Consider the following 17,512-nt stretch of genomic DNA (forward strand, 5'->3'; position numbering starts at 1 on the left):
TTCGGTTGGGGTACGTGATGTACGCAACGCGCCGAGTAAAATGTGCGGTGGAGCCATAACCCAAGTGTGGTGCACGAGTGCACACACAACTGACCAGGTGGTGGTCGAGGCAACGCACGCAGTCGTAGCTGGTGCCGCGCCGAGCATGATACCGTGGTGATGGCTGCTTGCCTCACCCCCGTGAGTACTCGGGGTCAATATCAGAAAAACGCAGCAGTGGCATGGTGGTGAGATATGCCCCACCACGGTCGAGTACCATCAAGGTACATGGTGTCTGTAATAGAAACTGGTATGGGTGCAAAGGATATGCACCATACCACGACCCGATGCGCTCTGGGCGTATACGCTGTGAGTTAACGCACGTACCGTGCATCGGCACTGGCTGCTGTCGAGCAGCCTGCCGGAAGTTCCACGTAATAAGCTCGTCGTGCTTGACACACATGAAGTGCACGGAGCTTTTATGGTAGCTGTGGTACGTGTCGTACACTGCGTACCTCGTGTACGGGCCAATGGACCTGTACGCTGTGCTTGCACATGCGTCGTGCATGATGCGAGCACTGGCCATGAATACATTCAGGCGACAGTACAGCAGAAGCTGTTGCCGCCAAACATGGCAACCTTGTGGTGGGCGTACCGCACCAAAGGTTAGTACCGGACGGTACATGGTGTCGATGGGAGACACCTGCATCACGGTTGTGTACCGTCACGGTACACGGTGTCGATGTACGCGTCGTTGGTATGACGACTAAGACGCGAAGAGAGCGTGGCAGAAGCTCTGCCCGCAAGGATGGACCCTTGCTGGATCCAAAGGCATGGCCCGAGGTGAGCTGAGAGCTCCCACTAATGCTGGGACAGGTGTTGCCCTTCTCGGTGTCGCCCCTCGAGGGAGACACCATGCTCCGGACGCGTTCGCGAGGACTGTCGTGTCCCCTGGTGCGAACTGTGGGCGAATGCCACACGTTCGGATGCTATTTCACCCTGTGCCAAAGCACTGTACGCGCGCTAGCGCGGGAGCTAAGGCAGCTCTGAGTGTAGGCTTTGCGGTCTACACAGTTGTGATCATAGGGATGCAAATCCCAGTGAGCTTTGGGAGCACAAGTCATTGTGAGTGTGACTGAGAGCCGCGCCAGTCTCGTGGCTGCTCAGTGTGAGAATTCACCTTTACTCACTTCCGATTGGAGAATCAGTTGTGATTGGAGAATCAGGTGATTCTCAGTTAAGTGGGGGAGGATGTAACGGGGTACAATCCAGTGTGCCCCATGTTACATAAAGAGTGACCCGTCACTCTTGTGGACACCTGGTACACGGTACCAGGTGCTCTCGGAGCCAGTCAGGGCATGGCTACTTAGCTCCACTATTGGTTACCTCTAGTTTGTAAAGGATCCAAGCTAACCTTACTTATAAATACATCAGTCTTACATCTACTCTATCAAGTAGCAAACCGTTCCTACTGAGGCCGGGAGCACGTGAACTAACGTTCACTCGGATAGTAAATACCCTTGAGCACTTCCTCTGTGCAAGGTGCTGTGTGACCCCGTCACAATCTCGGACCGCTTAAGTATCAACAGTAAAATAGACACAATTCGAGTAAGTTTCGGTGAGATCTAACGTTGTGTCAATGACAAGCTACATACTTACGTTTTTAGGGCGGAGAGCTAGCCATACGTTAATGCATAGCGACAACCCTGCTCCAATGCACTTGCGGGACTCGAACCCACATCACGTACACCGGCCCTCAATAAGACTATTGTCAGAATTGGCAGAATTAGGGTATTGTTCCATATTGAACTTTTGAGCAAATACCATGGTAAGTCCGATTGTGATATCTAAAGATTTGTTATGCTTAACACCTAATCACCCGAGTGTCTCACTTCATCGATATTGAGCATAAAAAGTGAAGGATTAAATTGCCTTTGCTCTGAACTGCCCTCGAGTGTTTTCTTTATATTAATCTAAAAATCGACAAAGGCTTCTGTTTCGAATGCTCTAGAGATACACAAGAAAGCTCTGAAAAAAAGAATTTCAAAACTTTCACTTTTTATCGTGAACCCGTCTCCAATGACTCATTAGTAAAATTTCTGTAGCAAAAGGTTTCTAATTTTTGGCTCAGATTTTTCGCTAAACCCCAGAAGCTAACCCCCCCAGAAAAACGATATAAATGTGATGATGGCTTGGCTACTCACATTTTAATTTGTGAAGTGCTTAATTCAAGAGCTGCTTTAATATCCCACCTTTGTATTGAACAATAGTGGCCGTAAACTCTGACCACCTTGACAAATCTTTTGTTTGTGTGTGAGCAACCGAACAAGTGAAAGAACGCGGCTTTTTCTAGGAGTGTTTTGCAGCTGCAAATGATAAAAGTGAAGTGAGTTACGTGTAGGGGCACTGGAAGAGGTGGCATTGGCACTCTCGTGTCGGCTATTAAACACTCATAAATTACGAGTCGTAATCGACACGCTTACCGATTCTTTTGTTTGCAGCCAATCACTTGCAACACTGCGACCAAGTCAGCAACACGACCCAATCACATCACTTTTGCTTAATTGAAACAAAAAAGTGCTGAAAAACGGAAATTCTGCAGCAATTTTTAGTAAAAAGTCTTCTTTTGAGCTCTCAAAAGGAACTATAATTGGATTTGCGTAAATTCCGAGTGACTAAATTCCGCCATAACTCGAAAAGGCCCCAGACACCCACAGCTAGCGCTTCTGCACTAGCTTGAGCAGTGCTCCCACCCTCTCCACGCACCACAATACAACCTCGCGTGCTTGAGGATCCGTCCAGAGCTCCAGGTATATAGCGATCCAGTTATCTTGCTCGGAATCGCTGTAATCCCGATGAAAACGGCATCGACTCCTGTTGCCCAACCGGCAGGCGGCACGAAACCCGTATCGGCCGCTGGAATTACACAGCAAGAAACACAACACGACCAACTGCAACAGACAACAACAACCGCAGAGGAATACAATGGTGAAGGCATGACCACGCTCTGGCCCGACAGCCGATGCTACCTGCGCAACCTCGTGCTAGGTCGCGAATGCCGCAACGTGTTCAACCTCGAGCCCAACACAATTTTTCTCAACCAGAACGCTTACGGCGTGGCTCCCAAGCCCGTAATGCAAGCACAGGCTCACTTTGTTAACAAGATGGAGATGAACCCCGACCGCTTCATGCGCCGCGAGGTGCCCGTGATGCTACGTCAGGCGGCGTCGCACCTCGCTCGCTTTATCCACGCCGACGCAGAAGACCTTGTCTTCGTGACCAACGCTACGACTGGTATGAATGCCGTGCTGCAATCGCTGGACTTGCAGAATGACGACGAAGTCTTGTGTCTCAACCTCACATGTACGTTCTGTTTACGGCGAGGATGTGCTGCATTGACGGCAATACCAACATGCTAGATAATTTCGCGCTGATATGTTTTACTTGGTGCTGCTCATTTTACAGACTCGGCGGTGCTCAACACGCTGCGCCATCTTTGTTACTGCACGCAGGAGTTTGTCGAGCTCAAAGTGGTGGACGTTGTGCTGCCTATAGAGAGCTACGACGCGTTAGTCCAGCAGGTAGCTGATGCGATCACGCCCAACACTCGACTGGCGGTGCTGGACCACATTGCCAGCACCACCGGTTTCGTGCTGCCGTTGGAGAAGCTTATCCCGATTTTCCATGCGCGGAATATTCCCGTGCTGGTGGACGGCGCCAGCGCACCCGGCCAGCTGCCGCTCAACCTCAACAAACTGGGTGCTGACTTCTACGTGGGTACAGCGTACAAATGGCTATTCAGCTGCAAGTCCTGTTCGTTCTTGCATGTGGGCAAGTCATACCAAAACACGGTACGCCCCGTAGTGACGTCTCTAGCGTACGGCCAGGGTTTTGTCGAAGAGTTCGCGATCCAGGGCACGCGAGATGAAGCCAACTTTCTCACAATCGTGTCGTCACTGGACTTTTACGAAAGTGTGGGCGTGAGTCGCGTGTACGCGCACAACAAGTCGCTGATCGACTGGGCTGGCGAGTACCTGGCCACGACGTGGAAGACGAACATCTTGTTGCCGTCGTGGCAGCGCGCTCCGTTCGTATGTAACGTGCGCATTCCCGTGGAATGGCCAACGAATTCGGACAGTGCTCCACTGTCGCATGACGAAGCGCTGCCTCTGTGCGACGCCATCATGGACTTCCTGGACGACCAATACCGTATCGTGGTGCGTGTGGTGCCATTTCAAAATCAGCTCTACGCACGCATTAGTGCGCAGATATACAACGAGCGTAAGGACTACGAGCAGCTGGGCCAGGCAATGCTGGAAGTGACGAACACACCAACTCTAGGCGACTATCTCGCGCGGATGCGAATCTAACCAGCTAAGCGTACAATATACACATGATGGAACAGATTGAGAAGCGTCAGTGCATTTTTGTGGCGAAGTAAATTTGTTTTTGTGGCAAGAGTCATTTCACTGGAACCGCCATCACTTGTAAAACTGTCAGCTTTATTAATAACTAAATTTAACGTTAGAAGGTCCAATTATGGAAATGATTAGACCACATTCCAACCAACGAAAAGTACCGATTCTTCCTCAGAAATGCGACACAAAATCCACAAAACTTTGGACTTTGACTTGGGGCCCTCTTGTTTTTCTTCGCCACAGCAAAAACAGCAACACAAGTGTCGGATCTCTTTTGATATCCCCGCAGACAAAAATGACGGACCAGATCACCACCATGGAGGGCGCAATCCGCGCAGCGGAGCAGACGCTCGAGCACCTGTTCAACCCAACGCTGGAGCAGGACAAGCGTATCCCCATCGACTTGCTCCACGAAGCTAAGGGCCTGGCCTTCCTCACGGTCGTGAAGGCTGGCTTCATTTGGACCGGCAAAGTGGGCACGGGTGTGGTCATCTCCAAGCTTCCGGATGGACGCTGGTCGGCTCCCAGCGCCATTGGTACGGCTGGCATGGGCTTTGGCGCTGAGATGGGCGCGCAGATGATCGAATTTATGATCATCCTTAACTCGGACACGGCTGTAAAGAGCTTCATGCAGAAGGGTCAGCTATCGGCCGGTGCCAACCTCGAGTTCGCTGCTGGCCCATACGGCCGCGCGGCTGGTGCCAACGCCAACTTCAGCGCCTCGGGTGTTGCCCCCAACTACACGTACAGCCACAGCAAGGGCCTCTTCGGCGGCGTGGGGTTGCAGGGATCGGGCATCATGGCCCGATCAGACATTAACAAGCGCTTCTACGGCCGCGAGATCACCCCCACTGAGATCCTTACTGGTGCTGTAGATCAGCCTGCCGCTGCTTCACAGCTGTATGACGCGCTGCAGCGCGTGGTGAGCATTCCGCCGTCGGGTAACGTGCAGAATTTGAGACAGAAGCTCATGTCGCCCTTTACGGACCGCATGCCTGCTGCTGCCGTCGGTCCGGATGTGCAGGTTGTGTACGACCGTGTGCTGCGACTCATTGAGAGCATATCTGGCCCTGCTGGCGTGGATGAGTTCAAGACCAGCTGCAAGGACTACGGCCAGAATCGCTGCACGGACGACCAGTTCGTTACATACCTGGACAGTAAGTTTACGCCCGAGCAGACTTTGGAGCTCGTTCCGGAGATCGTCAAGCTCCTGCAGGACGCCAACAAGCGGAAATACATCTGGGTACGTCAAGTGTCGCTGTGCCTTGAAGTTGCAACGCGAGCTAATTTTTGTGATGTTTCATACAGGACTACTACCTTAAGGCCAAGACTGAGCACGGCTCGCAGCCACGATCGACGGGTGCTGCAGGTTCGCCTTCCCTCTTCTAAGACCAAAATGTCAGTGCGAATAACTAGCCCGATTAGGTGAGCCAGCCAGTGGGTGTGCTAGTAGCAAGACAGTTAGCTAGGAAAGCGATTATTAGCTCTGCAGCCATTCCTTTTATCAGCTGCGTATAATTTAGCTAGCATTTGAATGCTACTAGTTGTGCTGTGTCTATGCTGTACGGCAACCAGTTCTTCATCGACTGACGCTCCTTGCACGGTGTTGGCGGGACAACTTACTACGAGGTGCGCCTCGATCAAAGTAGTGGCCAAATTCACGATCTAGAGGATCCAATGGAGGGCCATCAAATGCTCCGACGACTTGGGGCAGCAAGGGCGAGTCGTCGATGCCTGAGGATTCTTCGTCGTCGGAAGAAGGCAGCGATGAGTAGTAGATCCAGCTCGGACAAAACCGCTCCTTGTACGTTTCTAACGACTGCTTGTTCGTGCCGTAAATCACGGCGTTCAACAACGGTTGCAATGGATCGCACATACTTTCCATTACACCGAGGAACTCGTTCGGTGAGTGATCGGTGCGGAAGAATTGCACTAACCGATGGATGATTCCCCAAATCGAGCACAAGAAGAAGATGCCCACGTAGAGTTTCACCTTCTCTCGGAAGCGTGATGCCATGGGATCCATATGCAGGAACTTGAGAATGGTGCGGTAGACGCCCACGTTGAAGACGAACACACAGAGGACAGGCAAGTAGAACAACGAAAGCTGTTGCATCGCACCTTCCCGTCGCCAGACTAGCGAATCGTCTCCTGCATCTTCCTGTGTAGTGTGCACCGCAATCCAGCACCAGCGCCGGTCAGCCCCGCCAACCCCGAGATGCCCTGTCAACTGGCGAAGCACAAGATAAACCAGCATCACTCCCGGAAGCCCCCATCCAACACCGCGATAAACCCATAGAAACTCCTCCGGATACTCGTTCCTGCAATAATCGGCCTAGGTCAAGACCAATAACTCCTTCACGTTGCATGTTATTACAGCAGCCGACGCACCGCTTGACGATGACCTGGTAGAGATGGAAGGCGAAACAGGCCGTCCAAAAGTACGACGCCAGGTAAAAGTATTGTAGCGTCAACGCCTGCGCGTAGCAAAGACCCTCATGGTGTCGGTAGTTCTGTCCAAGTCCATTCACCACGAGTGACCTAGCAGCAATAGTGTTACACTGCCAGTAGCTCTGCGAATTAGCAAGTGACGCACATGGCGAAGGCGATGGAGGTAACGAGCCCTGCACGCCCCAGTGACGTGACGATGCGGCGACTAACGTAGCTGGGAGCTTCCACGCGCTTCCATGTCGCCAGCAAAAGGCCGCATCCTGCGCAAGACACGCACGAAGCCACCAACAGCAGCACCTCCTGCACTTGCTCCATGTCCAGCAGCAAAGATGTTCGGATCTATTTTATGTGGCAACACACGATGTACTTAAATGTTAGCTGTTTTTGCTAAAGGGGGCGCTTATCCGACACTCATTCTGTCTTTTTGCGTAGTGGCCGGAAGGAGGAATCGGTACGATGCCGTCGCTCGCTTCGCCTGCGGAACACGGGGCCTCTCTACGCCCGACGGCGCCTCCATTACTGCAGCATGCTTCTCCTAGTAGAGCACACGCTGTCGCAGGGCTGCAGTCGTTGGATCTTTCGGCTAAAGCGGATGCCAACGCCTCTGTCATGGACGAGCTACTACTCAAGTATCTGCAGACACGAGGCTATCACATCTCCAGAGGGGAGTCGCAACAGCCACAAGCCACAGAAGAGGAGAGAAGACGACTGCTAGGCGACAGAGCGGCACGGATAGAGAACGCCAGCATCGACAAATACGCGCAGCAGATGGGCCTGACCACGGAAGCGTGCACTGCGAATCACTTGGTGCGTTGCGACGACAATATCGATGTGCTTGGCTGTTATTGCTATGCATTGTGACTTTGCCGCATTTACTATCAGTCGAAAGAATGGCGCATGAATTTTAGTTGCTGACAAGTTGATTGTGATGCTTTACGATGCTGTAGCTGTTCTACGGACTCACTAGTGGCAATTCTGAAGCTTACGATGAAGCGTACGGCAAGCTGCTGGACTGGATCTGCAACTCGCTGGATATGTATCGCAACGAGCTCCACACTGTGGTCTTCCCGATCTTCGTGCACTGCTTCTTGGAGCTGTTGGCGAAGGGATTCGTAGAGGCAGGCAGGCGTTTCCTCCATCGATATGCACCAGATCACACCAGGCTGCACCTGGAGGAACTGCGCACACTCAGTCTCGTGTTCTCGCCACAACATTTGCGTGAAAACGAGTACGTGCGCGAGGTACTACAGAGCAAGTTTAACGTCGAGATGAGCTTGCTGTCTTTCGAGCTGCTCAACACATTTTTGAGCCAGGAGCGTCTCTTTTTGCTGCTATCAATCGTCAACGAGCGCGTCAATCTCGTGGTGACGTCGAACCAACCAGGTTTTCAGATTCAACAGCTTCAGGACGCGCCTACGCCAGTCGAAACGCTGAATAATTTGGCGCCCAAGAACGACGCCACCAGCGGATTTAAGACGTCGGATGAACTGGCGCAGGCTATAGCGGCATCGAATCATCCAAGCGAGAGTGAGATCGCTATGCCCTTGACCACGGGGCCCTACGATGTCGACTATTTGGTACGCGCTGCTAGTGGTTCTGCGGCAGCTACTGGACGCAATGGCTACACGGTGCACGATCTCAACGCCATTCCTGTGAACTGGGGAGTGCTTCCGGAGCGCAAGGTGCATGATCCCTCTGCGGAGGACGAAGAAGACGGACTAGAAGGCGGTGCAGCCTCCAACGGAGCAGCAGGGGGAACCTCTGCTAGTGCTGCAGGTGGTGAGACTGGAACTGGCGATGGGGACAAGAAGGCAGATGGGTCAAAAGATAAAGGCAAGGCGTCGACTACGTCTGTAGATGCGCACCGTAAACACAAACGTGTGAAGCTGTCAGATGACGGCACGACAGGCAAGAAAAGAGAGCAACTGGAGGAGACAGGCCCGCTACCCGATCGGAAGAATGCTTTCAACGCCGAAGTGATGGAGAAACTCGTGCTTCGCGTACCTGCTAGCACGAAGGAACATATTTTCGAGGATATTCGAGTTCGCGCTCCAGTGAGTCGAAGTGCGCTGCCTTCGGCTCTGTGCTTTACGCTTCTGAATTCAGCAACACACATAAACAACATGTGCTTCAACGACGACGTGACTATGGTTGGCGCTGCATGTGACGACGCCTCCTTCCGTGTATGGCGCAACGATGATCAGCCATTGGGCGCAGCCGCCGGATCCGTGTACCATGGCAATGGAGGGCCGTCTTTTGCAGAAGCAGAGGAGGACGAGAAAATGGCTGTCTTACGAGGCCACTCGAGCGCTGTATATGGCGCAAGCTTTTCCCCTGACAATCGATTCGCACTCACGGCATCAGCTGACTCCACTGTTCGACTTTGGAGTCTGGCGGCGAGGAGCAACTTGGTCGTGTACCGCTCGCATCAAGGAGCTCCGGTATGGGATGTTACCTTTGCGCCGCTAGGATACTACTTTGCGACCTGCTCCATGGATCGGACAGCGCGGCTCTGGAGTACAGATCACATGACGCCTCTACGTGTTTTTGCTGGTCATTTATCGGATGTGGACTGCGTGCGTTTCCATCCGAACCACAACTATTTGGCCACTGGATCCAGCGACAAGACTGTACGGCTGTGGGACGTGCAGTCTGGCAAGTGCGTTCGTGTATTCACGGGCCATTTTCGTGGGGTGCAGTGCCTAGCATTCTCGCGCAACGGTCGGTATCTCGCAAGCTCAGGAGAGGATCAGTACATCAATATTTGGGATCTACAGGCAGGCAAACGTCTGGAAACCCTCATGGGCCATAAGGCAATGGTCACGTCGCTAGACTTCAGCCAGGAGAGCACAATATTAGCAAGTGGTGGCATGGACTCCACAGTGCGTATCTGGGATATGAAGGCGCTCACGGAGAAGCCCACGACGTACTCTTCCCTCTCGGGGGCAATGGAAGACTTGCACGTGAGTTCATCGGATGCAGCCTTCGAGTTGAACGGAACTCAGCTACCGGGCCGAAGCCGGTTTGTCAAACCTGTGCCGATGGTACGGCCTGGAGCGGTACAGGAGCTACCGTCCTCGCGTTTCCTCCTCAAGACGCTGCGCTCCAAACAGACACCAATGTATCGGGTCCACTTTACGCCGCGCAACCTGTTGCTTGCTGGCGGCATATTCCAGCCGAAAATGGAGACATAATGAGCTTAGCGCCCGTTTGAGGATAATCTAATGCGAAATACTACGCACTCGGTCACCCTCCTCACGTTGTGCTGGGTGTACTTTAGTTTACACAGCTACCAGTGGTATCCTACCACGCACGTTTCAAACGAACGCTAACCTATCTCGATTGCCCTCACTTGCGAACGAGAGCAACGGCCAACGTAGCGGCGATTACCGTGAGTCCTGTCGTCACCCATTTGGTAAATTGCAGCTGGCTCTCGAGCGCGTCCACTCGTTCGTGTACGCTTCCCATGGAGCGGGCAGCATACTTGCCAAGCACGTCTGGCTCGAGGTTGACGCGGTCGCCGACCTTCTTGAGCGGCAAGATGATGTGGTTCTGTGTGTGAGAGATGAGCATGATGGAGAACCAGCCGTTGTCGCGGTTCACGTCGCACACCGTGAGGCTCGTGCCGTCGATGGCGATGTAGCCCTTGGGCACAATATCGCGCAGAATCTCGGGTGTGGCTGAGATTTTGACCCAGAGCGAGTCGTCCTCGCGCGTGAAGGACAAAATGGCGCCCGTTCCGTCCACGTGGCCTTGAACGAAGTGGCCACTGTTGCGCGAATCCACACCCATGCTGCGCTCCACATTCACCCTATCGCCGGCCTTTAGCTCGCCCAGGTTAGTGCGGCGCAGCGTCTCGGGCGCTACACCAAAGGCCACGCGGTCCTCGTCGATGCTTGTGGCGGTCAGGCACGTTCCGTTGACAGCGATGCTGCAGCCTAGATACGCGCCCTCCAGTGCCACTTTGACGCGCACCACCAGCTCAAAACCTGTGCCACGCTCGCCATTCCACACAAGCAGGTCGTTGCGTTCCTGCATGGACACTACCGTGCCGATCTCCTCGATGATACCACTAAACATGCCTCGCGTCAAAACCAAAAATGATCGAACTGGCAAGCAGGGGTTAATGGTAACTCCAAAATCGTTGAAGTTAATATTGTGAAAATATCACCGGTAGACCAGCTAATATAAAAATATCTCCTAATACGTGTATATTCTTCTGAGACAAAATGATATTACTAAATATCAACTTAATATTTGTTAAAAGGAATTTTTATTTTTCAAAGATTGCGTAATCTGTTTAAATCCATTACAGTACGATCCAGGGGCTTATGGTAACCAAATATCATATGATGTTTTTGATAGTAATAGTACTATTTTTGATATAAAAATATGAATAGTAGGTTATTTTGCAAAAGCTAACATAATATTTTAAAATTAACTCGGAGAACTGAAAAATATTAGATACTACATGATATTTTATGATATCTCCCACTTAAGTACGTTTCTTGCTCTGTGAACCGAGCGGAGCCAAATAGCTTTTTCGATCAGGTTCTAGAAAAGCAGTATTTGCTCTAGTATTTCACTGTGACACAGACAAAGGCGATCGAGATGGAAAACTGCAAACGCTTGCAGCTGTTTAACGTTGATAGAGCGAAATCAAGACATTTGTTCTTGTTCTCTACCGATCTCCTCGTCCACATCGTGCGTCTAATAAACCTGCTGCCTGTGGCGCTGGATTAATGCGCTCAGCAGTGCCAACACACAACGACAACCTTGCCTCCCTCACGGTTGATTAGTAATACTTCAGCTAGTCGAGCGTTAACGACACCTGATTGGTGAATGAATTTAGCCCGATTACGCAATCTTTGAAAAATATAAAATCGTATTAGCTAATATTAAGTTGATATTTAATAATATCATATTGTCTCAGAAGAAAATATTAGGTGATATTTTTAGTATTAACTGGTCTACAGGTGATATTTTCACAATATTAACTTCACCGATTTTGGAGTTACCATTAACCCCTGACTCCATCTCCCTCACGATTGATTAGTAATACTTCAGCTAGTCGAACGCTAACGACATCTGGCTACAGTACATGTACAGTGTAGGCTCGTCCACATCGTGCGTCTAATCAACCTGCAGACTGTGACGCTAGATTAATTCGCTCAGCAGTGCCAACAACCTTGCCGTACTCTCACAATTGTCCCATACCCGGTATGATACCGGACGAGCCTATCGGTAGAGAACAAGAACAAATACCTTGATTTCGCTCTACATGTATCGACATTAAACAACAGCAAGCGTTTGCAGTTTTCCATCTCGATCGGCTTTGTCTGTGTCACAGTGAAATATTAGAGCAAATACTCGTCAGTCTTAAAGCCTATTGCTGTTCTAGAACCTGACCGAAAGAGTTCTTTGGTGAGCTCTCGGCTCACAGAGCAAGAGACGTACTTAAGTGAAAAAAACCATAAAATATCATCTACACCTTTGTGCACTCAAATTCGTTCTAAACGGCAGTCAAATCCGCGATGAACAATTCAATTACGTAAATTTCGGAGTTTCAATTACCAAATCTGCAAACAAATTCGTTTTTACTGCACACAAATCCGTACATTACGTGCCGTACTCCATAGCCTTCCCGTCCGCTGCTGCATTTACCGCTTTACTGCAATGCAGTTCCATTCGGGAGACCAACACAGGCGTTATCCATTTCATGTTGTGTTTCGCAGTCCTTTCCAGAAGACGCATCTGCCGCTCAGCAATGGAGAGGACCTCTTGGTTTTGGTCCGAATCCCGGGTGCGGTCGCATACCTCATCTCGGAATATCGCCAATTCTGTCTTGATATGAGCCTTCAAAACGCTGAAGCACGCTTCGATGGGGTTGCACATTGGGGAGTACGGCCCCAAGCGCAGCAACTCCATATCAGCGTGCTTAGTGACGCGATCCTCGGTCTGACGATGCGCAGGAGCATTGTCCATGACGATCACGACCATTTTGCCCTCATAGTACATCCTAAACTCCTCAGACGCCTTGACAGCCGCGTAAATCTCCTCCACAAAAGCAGCATTCTTGTCCATACGAATGCTGCCTCGTTGAAGTCGGTAGGTGACGAGTCCAATGCTGGACGACACAGCACACTGCACCTGCAGGTTCGCGCCTTTCGAAGGAGGCAGCTTCAGGACAGCACGCTTTCCTCGCTTAGCGCGTCCTTTTTGACGCTTCAAGTGCACATTAAAATTGGTCTCGTCATAATACACAATACAGTTACCTTGTTCTTGGTGTTCTTTGAGCTGTTTAGCAAAGGCTTGGCGCTTTAACAGGTTGACTTCACTGTTGCAGGTTGTAGGCTCGACACGCACTTGCTTCACAGTGTACAGCATGCCGATGAGGTGACGGCTGATGGTGGCTGTGCTAACCTTCATGCCACAATCGAGAAACAGCATTGTACGCAAGGTTTCGAGGCTGTACGTACAATTTTCGTTAAGGTACTGCTCCAGATACGTTTTAGCCTCCTCCGTCATCTTGGAATGCTTCACGCCACCACGGCGAAGGTTTTCAGCTCGCCCTCGAGCAATCAGGTCTCGAGCAGTTGAGGGGGCAAAACCATTGTTCGCAGCCACTTGGAGCCAATCTGGGAGTCTGGACTGGTACGCTTCCAGGACACGCTGCTTTTCAGCAACTGTATGATGTTTGTAGGGGGGCATCTGCGTAGTTGAGAGTGGAACGAGAAGTGAGAGTTCGTCGGCTGACATTGTCTTGGACGCGCTGTTTTGGGGCGAGCGCAGCACAGCCTTTAATTTTGGCGCGCACGAGTTTGTGTGCAGTAAAAACGAATTTGTTTGCAGATTTGGTAATTGAAACTCAGAAATTTACGTAATTGAATTGTTCATCACGGATTTGATTGCCGTTTAGAACGAATTTGAGTGCACAAAGGTGTAGTATCTAATATTTTTCTAATCTCAGAGTTATTTAAAGAATTGTATGTTAGCTTAAAAAAAGAGTTACTATTAATATTTAATATCGAAAATAATACTATTATTATCAAAAAATAGCATATGATATTTAGTTACCATTCCCCTGACTCAGTCCTGAGGTACAGTCAGTGACTGTACTTCAAGGTGTTAGCATTTCATTTCGATTACGCAAGCACACAAATTCACAAATCAAATTGCTTCGATTGTCGAGGATTAGTAATCCATCGTCTGTGCACTGATACGGTTACGAACGCCGTTTGGATTGTAGAATGCACCTATGATTTAATAACGACGTATCGACAGTGCTTGATGGGGTTACGTCCAGCCGAAGGGCAGGTGAAAATCGCTCGCTCAACGAATGGCTAACCGCTGAAGCCGAGTCGGGAGGTCGACGATTCGAACTCGGAGGATTCAGCGACATAAAGACGGGCCAGCTGAAGCAGATCACCATTCACAAACTAACCCCGATCCGGTCCAGGACTTAGTCAACGGCCCTGATAATGTAATGTTTGATAATGGAGTGCCTGACCAGTCCAATCTGGCCCCAGTGCTCAAGAGAATATCGCTCGTCGATGAAATTTGTTTCGGGGGAGAGACGTTTGACGCCTGTCTGGAGACACTGAATCGATCGCTAGCCTAGTTCACTGAGTGTCCGATTAGCGTTAGATTTATCAAGAGTATATTCGCTCAACCCAAGTTCGGTTTCCGGTCGCACGAGATTACGACGAGTGGCATACGTGCCGATACGAAGAAGATGGCTGCGATTGCCGGGCTCTTCTTTCCGAAATCAAAGAGAGGGATGCAAGCCTTCCTTGGTGCACTTAATTACTACGGTCGGCTCATCTAGAGCTTGGCTGGGTATGGACAGTACTCTACCAACTTGAGAGCACGGACTTTGGTCCTGTGGGTGACTTCACGTCAGCTGAAGCGTCATTCGCCGAGCTCAAGAAGCGGGTAGCGGACGCTCCAGTTCTTTGCCATTTCAACTCGGCAAAAGAAGTCCATATAATGTTATACGCTAATGGCGGGCACCCAGCAGCAGTTTGATACAGCCACGCTGCGACAAGCTATTGTCCCGGCCACCAAACCTCGGACGGCTTTGCGCTATAATTAAGGTCCTTTGCCGTTCTAAAACCTATATCGACATTTAGATATATAGGGTAAAAATGGGTGCTGAGTCCGAATCTGACGTCGGTTTTTGCAAATTCGAAGCCCTTCCCCTTCATTCTGGCTGTCGAAAAGACCCACTATTTGTTGCAGAATTCTTTGCAATTAATAGCCTGCCACGTACAGCGTTTCTGTCTCTACGATTGGCTTAAGCAGGATAGCAGCCGGAGATTCCCAATCATTTTGGATAAATTTCAATAAATGACGCCCATCGTGTTTTTTTACCATCATGGTTAACATGATACAGCTGGTACAATTCCTTTAATATCGCATAAACCAGTCAGTCGTTCAGCTCGATCTGAGATAATCAAATTGATTTATGCCTGCAATACAGTATACATCTGTAGTACGACTATTGCAATGATATTTTTGACATGTAACAGCAACAGCACGGTGGTCACCGATAGACGATGGACTCGGCCTATAGCTCTCATCGCAGAGCCCCGTATTGGCTTAAACCTGGCGCTACAGGAAGCTAGCATACCACTTAGCATAGTCGAGAAGGCTGAGGGCTTAAATTTGCGCTGAGCTTAAGGTATGATAGGTCAAGTATGTAAGGACTCATACCTTACATCTTTTCGCGATTGAGATAATAAATTACGTGCTCAATCTAGACTATACCGCTCTTATGTAAGACGCGCTGCATGCTTGAGCGGTTTCTTTAGACAGGCATCTAACAAAGGAGGATTATCACGTCGTAAGCTCTAAGCGATATTATTAAATTCATTTGGGCCACCTGACTTTTTTTATTTTCCGTCCGAGCCTTTTTGGCCGGGACAATAACCCAATCCGCTTCTACGTGCGCGTGCTCAAGAAGAACGAACTCGGCTATCATCATTCCAGCTGAAAAGAAGTGTTTGCGCTGTTACAACTACTCAAAATGTGCTACAATCTCTTGGCAGGGAAGACGCTTCACGTCTACATCCGCTTTCCAACGCTCGAATGGGTGTTGATGTCTAAGTCGTTATACGGCCGCGCAGCCAGCTCCGCAGTGATACTGTAGCCCAACGATTTGAAGGTGAAGCGGGGTACGCGGGCGCGATGTAGACTTCGCCCAGTTGCCCCAAGCGTCGATCACACCGTTCATCGGACTCGACGAGCTGATAAAGCATCTAGCACTTCCCTCCAAGAACTCAGCGACATGCAGGAAGGACCCAGAACGCTGTACGCCCGGGTCCCAGCCGACCTCGCAGGACTCGTACTTTCCTTCGATGGATCAGCGAAGAAAGCTAAGTGTGGTGGATATGGAAGCTGCTCGTGGATCCTGTGGCCTCTTCCAATTTGGGACATTAAGATCGCTGCGAGCGCGTACCGATCGTCCACCACGGTCAGCATCGTCGAGTATACCGGCATGAACAATGGTGTCTTGGCGGCTTCTGACTGAAGGATAATTTACTAATAATCGCGGGGGACTCCTGGCTTGCAATCCAGCAATCCATGGGATTGATAGCCTGTAAGAAGGAGATGTTGCAAGTTGAGCTGGCACGACACAAGGATCTCACCAAACGTCGACACATTGCGCGACACCATAATGCAGGAGATGACTCGCTCGCTACAGAAGCACTCGAAGCAAAAGCCTGAGGAGTATATCATCGGGACGGAGCGGAAATAGTAACTGAGAACTATTAACCCTTTAGCTACTGGTTCAACTAAGGGTCCACCCAGATATTTAACAGACAGTACACATCGATGGTGATTGGTTAAAACTGTGTCAGGTTGCGCGATAGGCAATCGATGGTCGCCATAGGGGTCCGTACAGATCCCTTTCGCGTGGTAGCCAGGCCACCGTTTTTTTTTTCGTATCTGGACGCTTGAAACAGTATAACTGTCATAATAGTTTTCACCGCAATCGATCACAGCAGCAATGGACAGTGATATTACCGGAGATTGAGAAGAGCTCGAGACACATCAGGCATATTGTATCGAGGACATTTCAGTGGACTTACTCGTCGACGAGTGGGATAGACTAATGTACGACGAGTCGCATCTTGAGCAGCACGACGACGCGCAGATGAATGAAGCTGGGCAGGATGTTCCTGTTGCTCGTGGCCAGCCCAAACTAAACGAGAGTGAGTTTAATGCATTGGGTCTTGAATTGCGATGAATATTTGCCCACTCAGTGATATTGCAAAATATTGGTCTGATAGTCGATTTATTGTCCAAGAGGTCTTTATAAATACCATGTCAAGGACGAGATGCCAAAACATCGGAGCCGCGTTGCAGCTTCACGCTCCTGACGACCACACACTCGACCGTTTCCATGACCCATTGCGGCACAGCAGGTCAACTCTCGCCTACGATTCGCTGAGTTTGCTATTCCTACTGGAGTTTGCAGCATTGATGAAATGGCAGTTGCAACTAAGGCGAGGTCGATGGCACGGACGTACATGCCGTCTAAACCTGACAAGTACGGAGTACGTTTGTACGCTGTGGTTGACTGGAACTCACTCTACGTTCATACACTACGGGACAACGCGTCCGTCAACACACAGCCAACTACACCAGCGCAGCAATAG

The 17,512-nt window shown here is 50.3% G+C and overlaps 6 protein-coding genes across 6 annotated transcripts; 4 read left to right on the forward strand and 2 right to left on the reverse strand.

Annotated features, from left to right (window-relative positions):
- Nucleotides 1-2,679: 2,679 nt before the first annotated feature.
- Nucleotides 2,680-4,349, forward strand: PITG_16020 (uncharacterized protein; the record flags this gene model as incomplete). Its single annotated transcript, XM_002897755.1, has 2 exons — nucleotides 2,680-3,342; nucleotides 3,445-4,349. The coding sequence occupies 2 exons, from the start codon at nucleotides 2,835-2,837 to the stop codon at nucleotides 4,347-4,349; spliced, it is 1,413 nt and encodes a 470-aa protein (XP_002897801.1).
- Nucleotides 4,350-4,648: 299 nt separating this feature from the next.
- On the forward strand, nucleotides 4,649-6,423 carry PITG_16021 (uncharacterized protein; the record flags this gene model as incomplete). The annotated part of the gene is made up of 2 exons (XM_002897756.1): nucleotides 4,649-5,640; nucleotides 5,706-6,423. 2 exons carry the CDS (start codon nucleotides 4,693-4,695, stop codon nucleotides 5,784-5,786), a joined length of 1,029 nt encoding a protein of 342 aa, XP_002897802.1.
- Nucleotides 6,086-7,163, reverse strand: PITG_16022 (uncharacterized protein; the record flags this gene model as incomplete). Its single annotated transcript, XM_002897757.1, has 4 exons — nucleotides 6,086-6,131; nucleotides 6,335-6,718; nucleotides 6,789-6,938; nucleotides 6,994-7,163. The coding sequence occupies 4 exons, from the start codon at nucleotides 7,161-7,163 to the stop codon at nucleotides 6,086-6,088; spliced, it is 750 nt and encodes a 249-aa protein (XP_002897803.1).
- Nucleotides 7,164-7,279: 116 nt separating this feature from the next.
- On the forward strand, nucleotides 7,280-10,042 carry PITG_16023 (transcription initiation factor TFIID subunit, putative; the record flags this gene model as incomplete). The annotated part of the gene is made up of 3 exons (XM_002897758.1): nucleotides 7,280-7,655; nucleotides 7,796-8,624; nucleotides 8,676-10,042. The coding sequence occupies 3 exons, from the start codon at nucleotides 7,305-7,307 to the stop codon at nucleotides 10,040-10,042; spliced, it is 2,547 nt and encodes an 848-aa protein (XP_002897804.1).
- Nucleotides 10,043-10,196: 154 nt separating this feature from the next.
- On the reverse strand, nucleotides 10,197-10,928 carry PITG_16024 (riboflavin synthase subunit alpha, putative; the record flags this gene model as incomplete). The annotated part of the gene is made up of 1 exon (XM_002897759.1): nucleotides 10,197-10,928. The coding sequence occupies one exon, from the start codon at nucleotides 10,926-10,928 to the stop codon at nucleotides 10,197-10,199; it is 732 nt and encodes a 243-aa protein (XP_002897805.1).
- Nucleotides 10,929-16,965: 6,037 nt separating this feature from the next.
- PITG_16025 (uncharacterized protein) lies at nucleotides 16,966-17,512 on the forward strand (the record flags this gene model as incomplete). Its single annotated transcript, XM_002897760.1, has 2 exons — nucleotides 16,966-17,065; nucleotides 17,349-17,512. 2 exons carry the CDS (start codon nucleotides 16,966-16,968, stop codon nucleotides 17,510-17,512), a joined length of 264 nt encoding a protein of 87 aa, XP_002897806.1.

Source organism: Phytophthora infestans, genomic scaffold (genome assembly GCF_000142945.1).
Source record: "Phytophthora infestans T30-4 supercont1.41 genomic scaffold, whole genome shotgun sequence".
In the NCBI taxonomy this organism is placed as follows: Eukaryota; Oomycota; class Peronosporomycetes; order Peronosporales; family Peronosporaceae; genus Phytophthora; species Phytophthora infestans.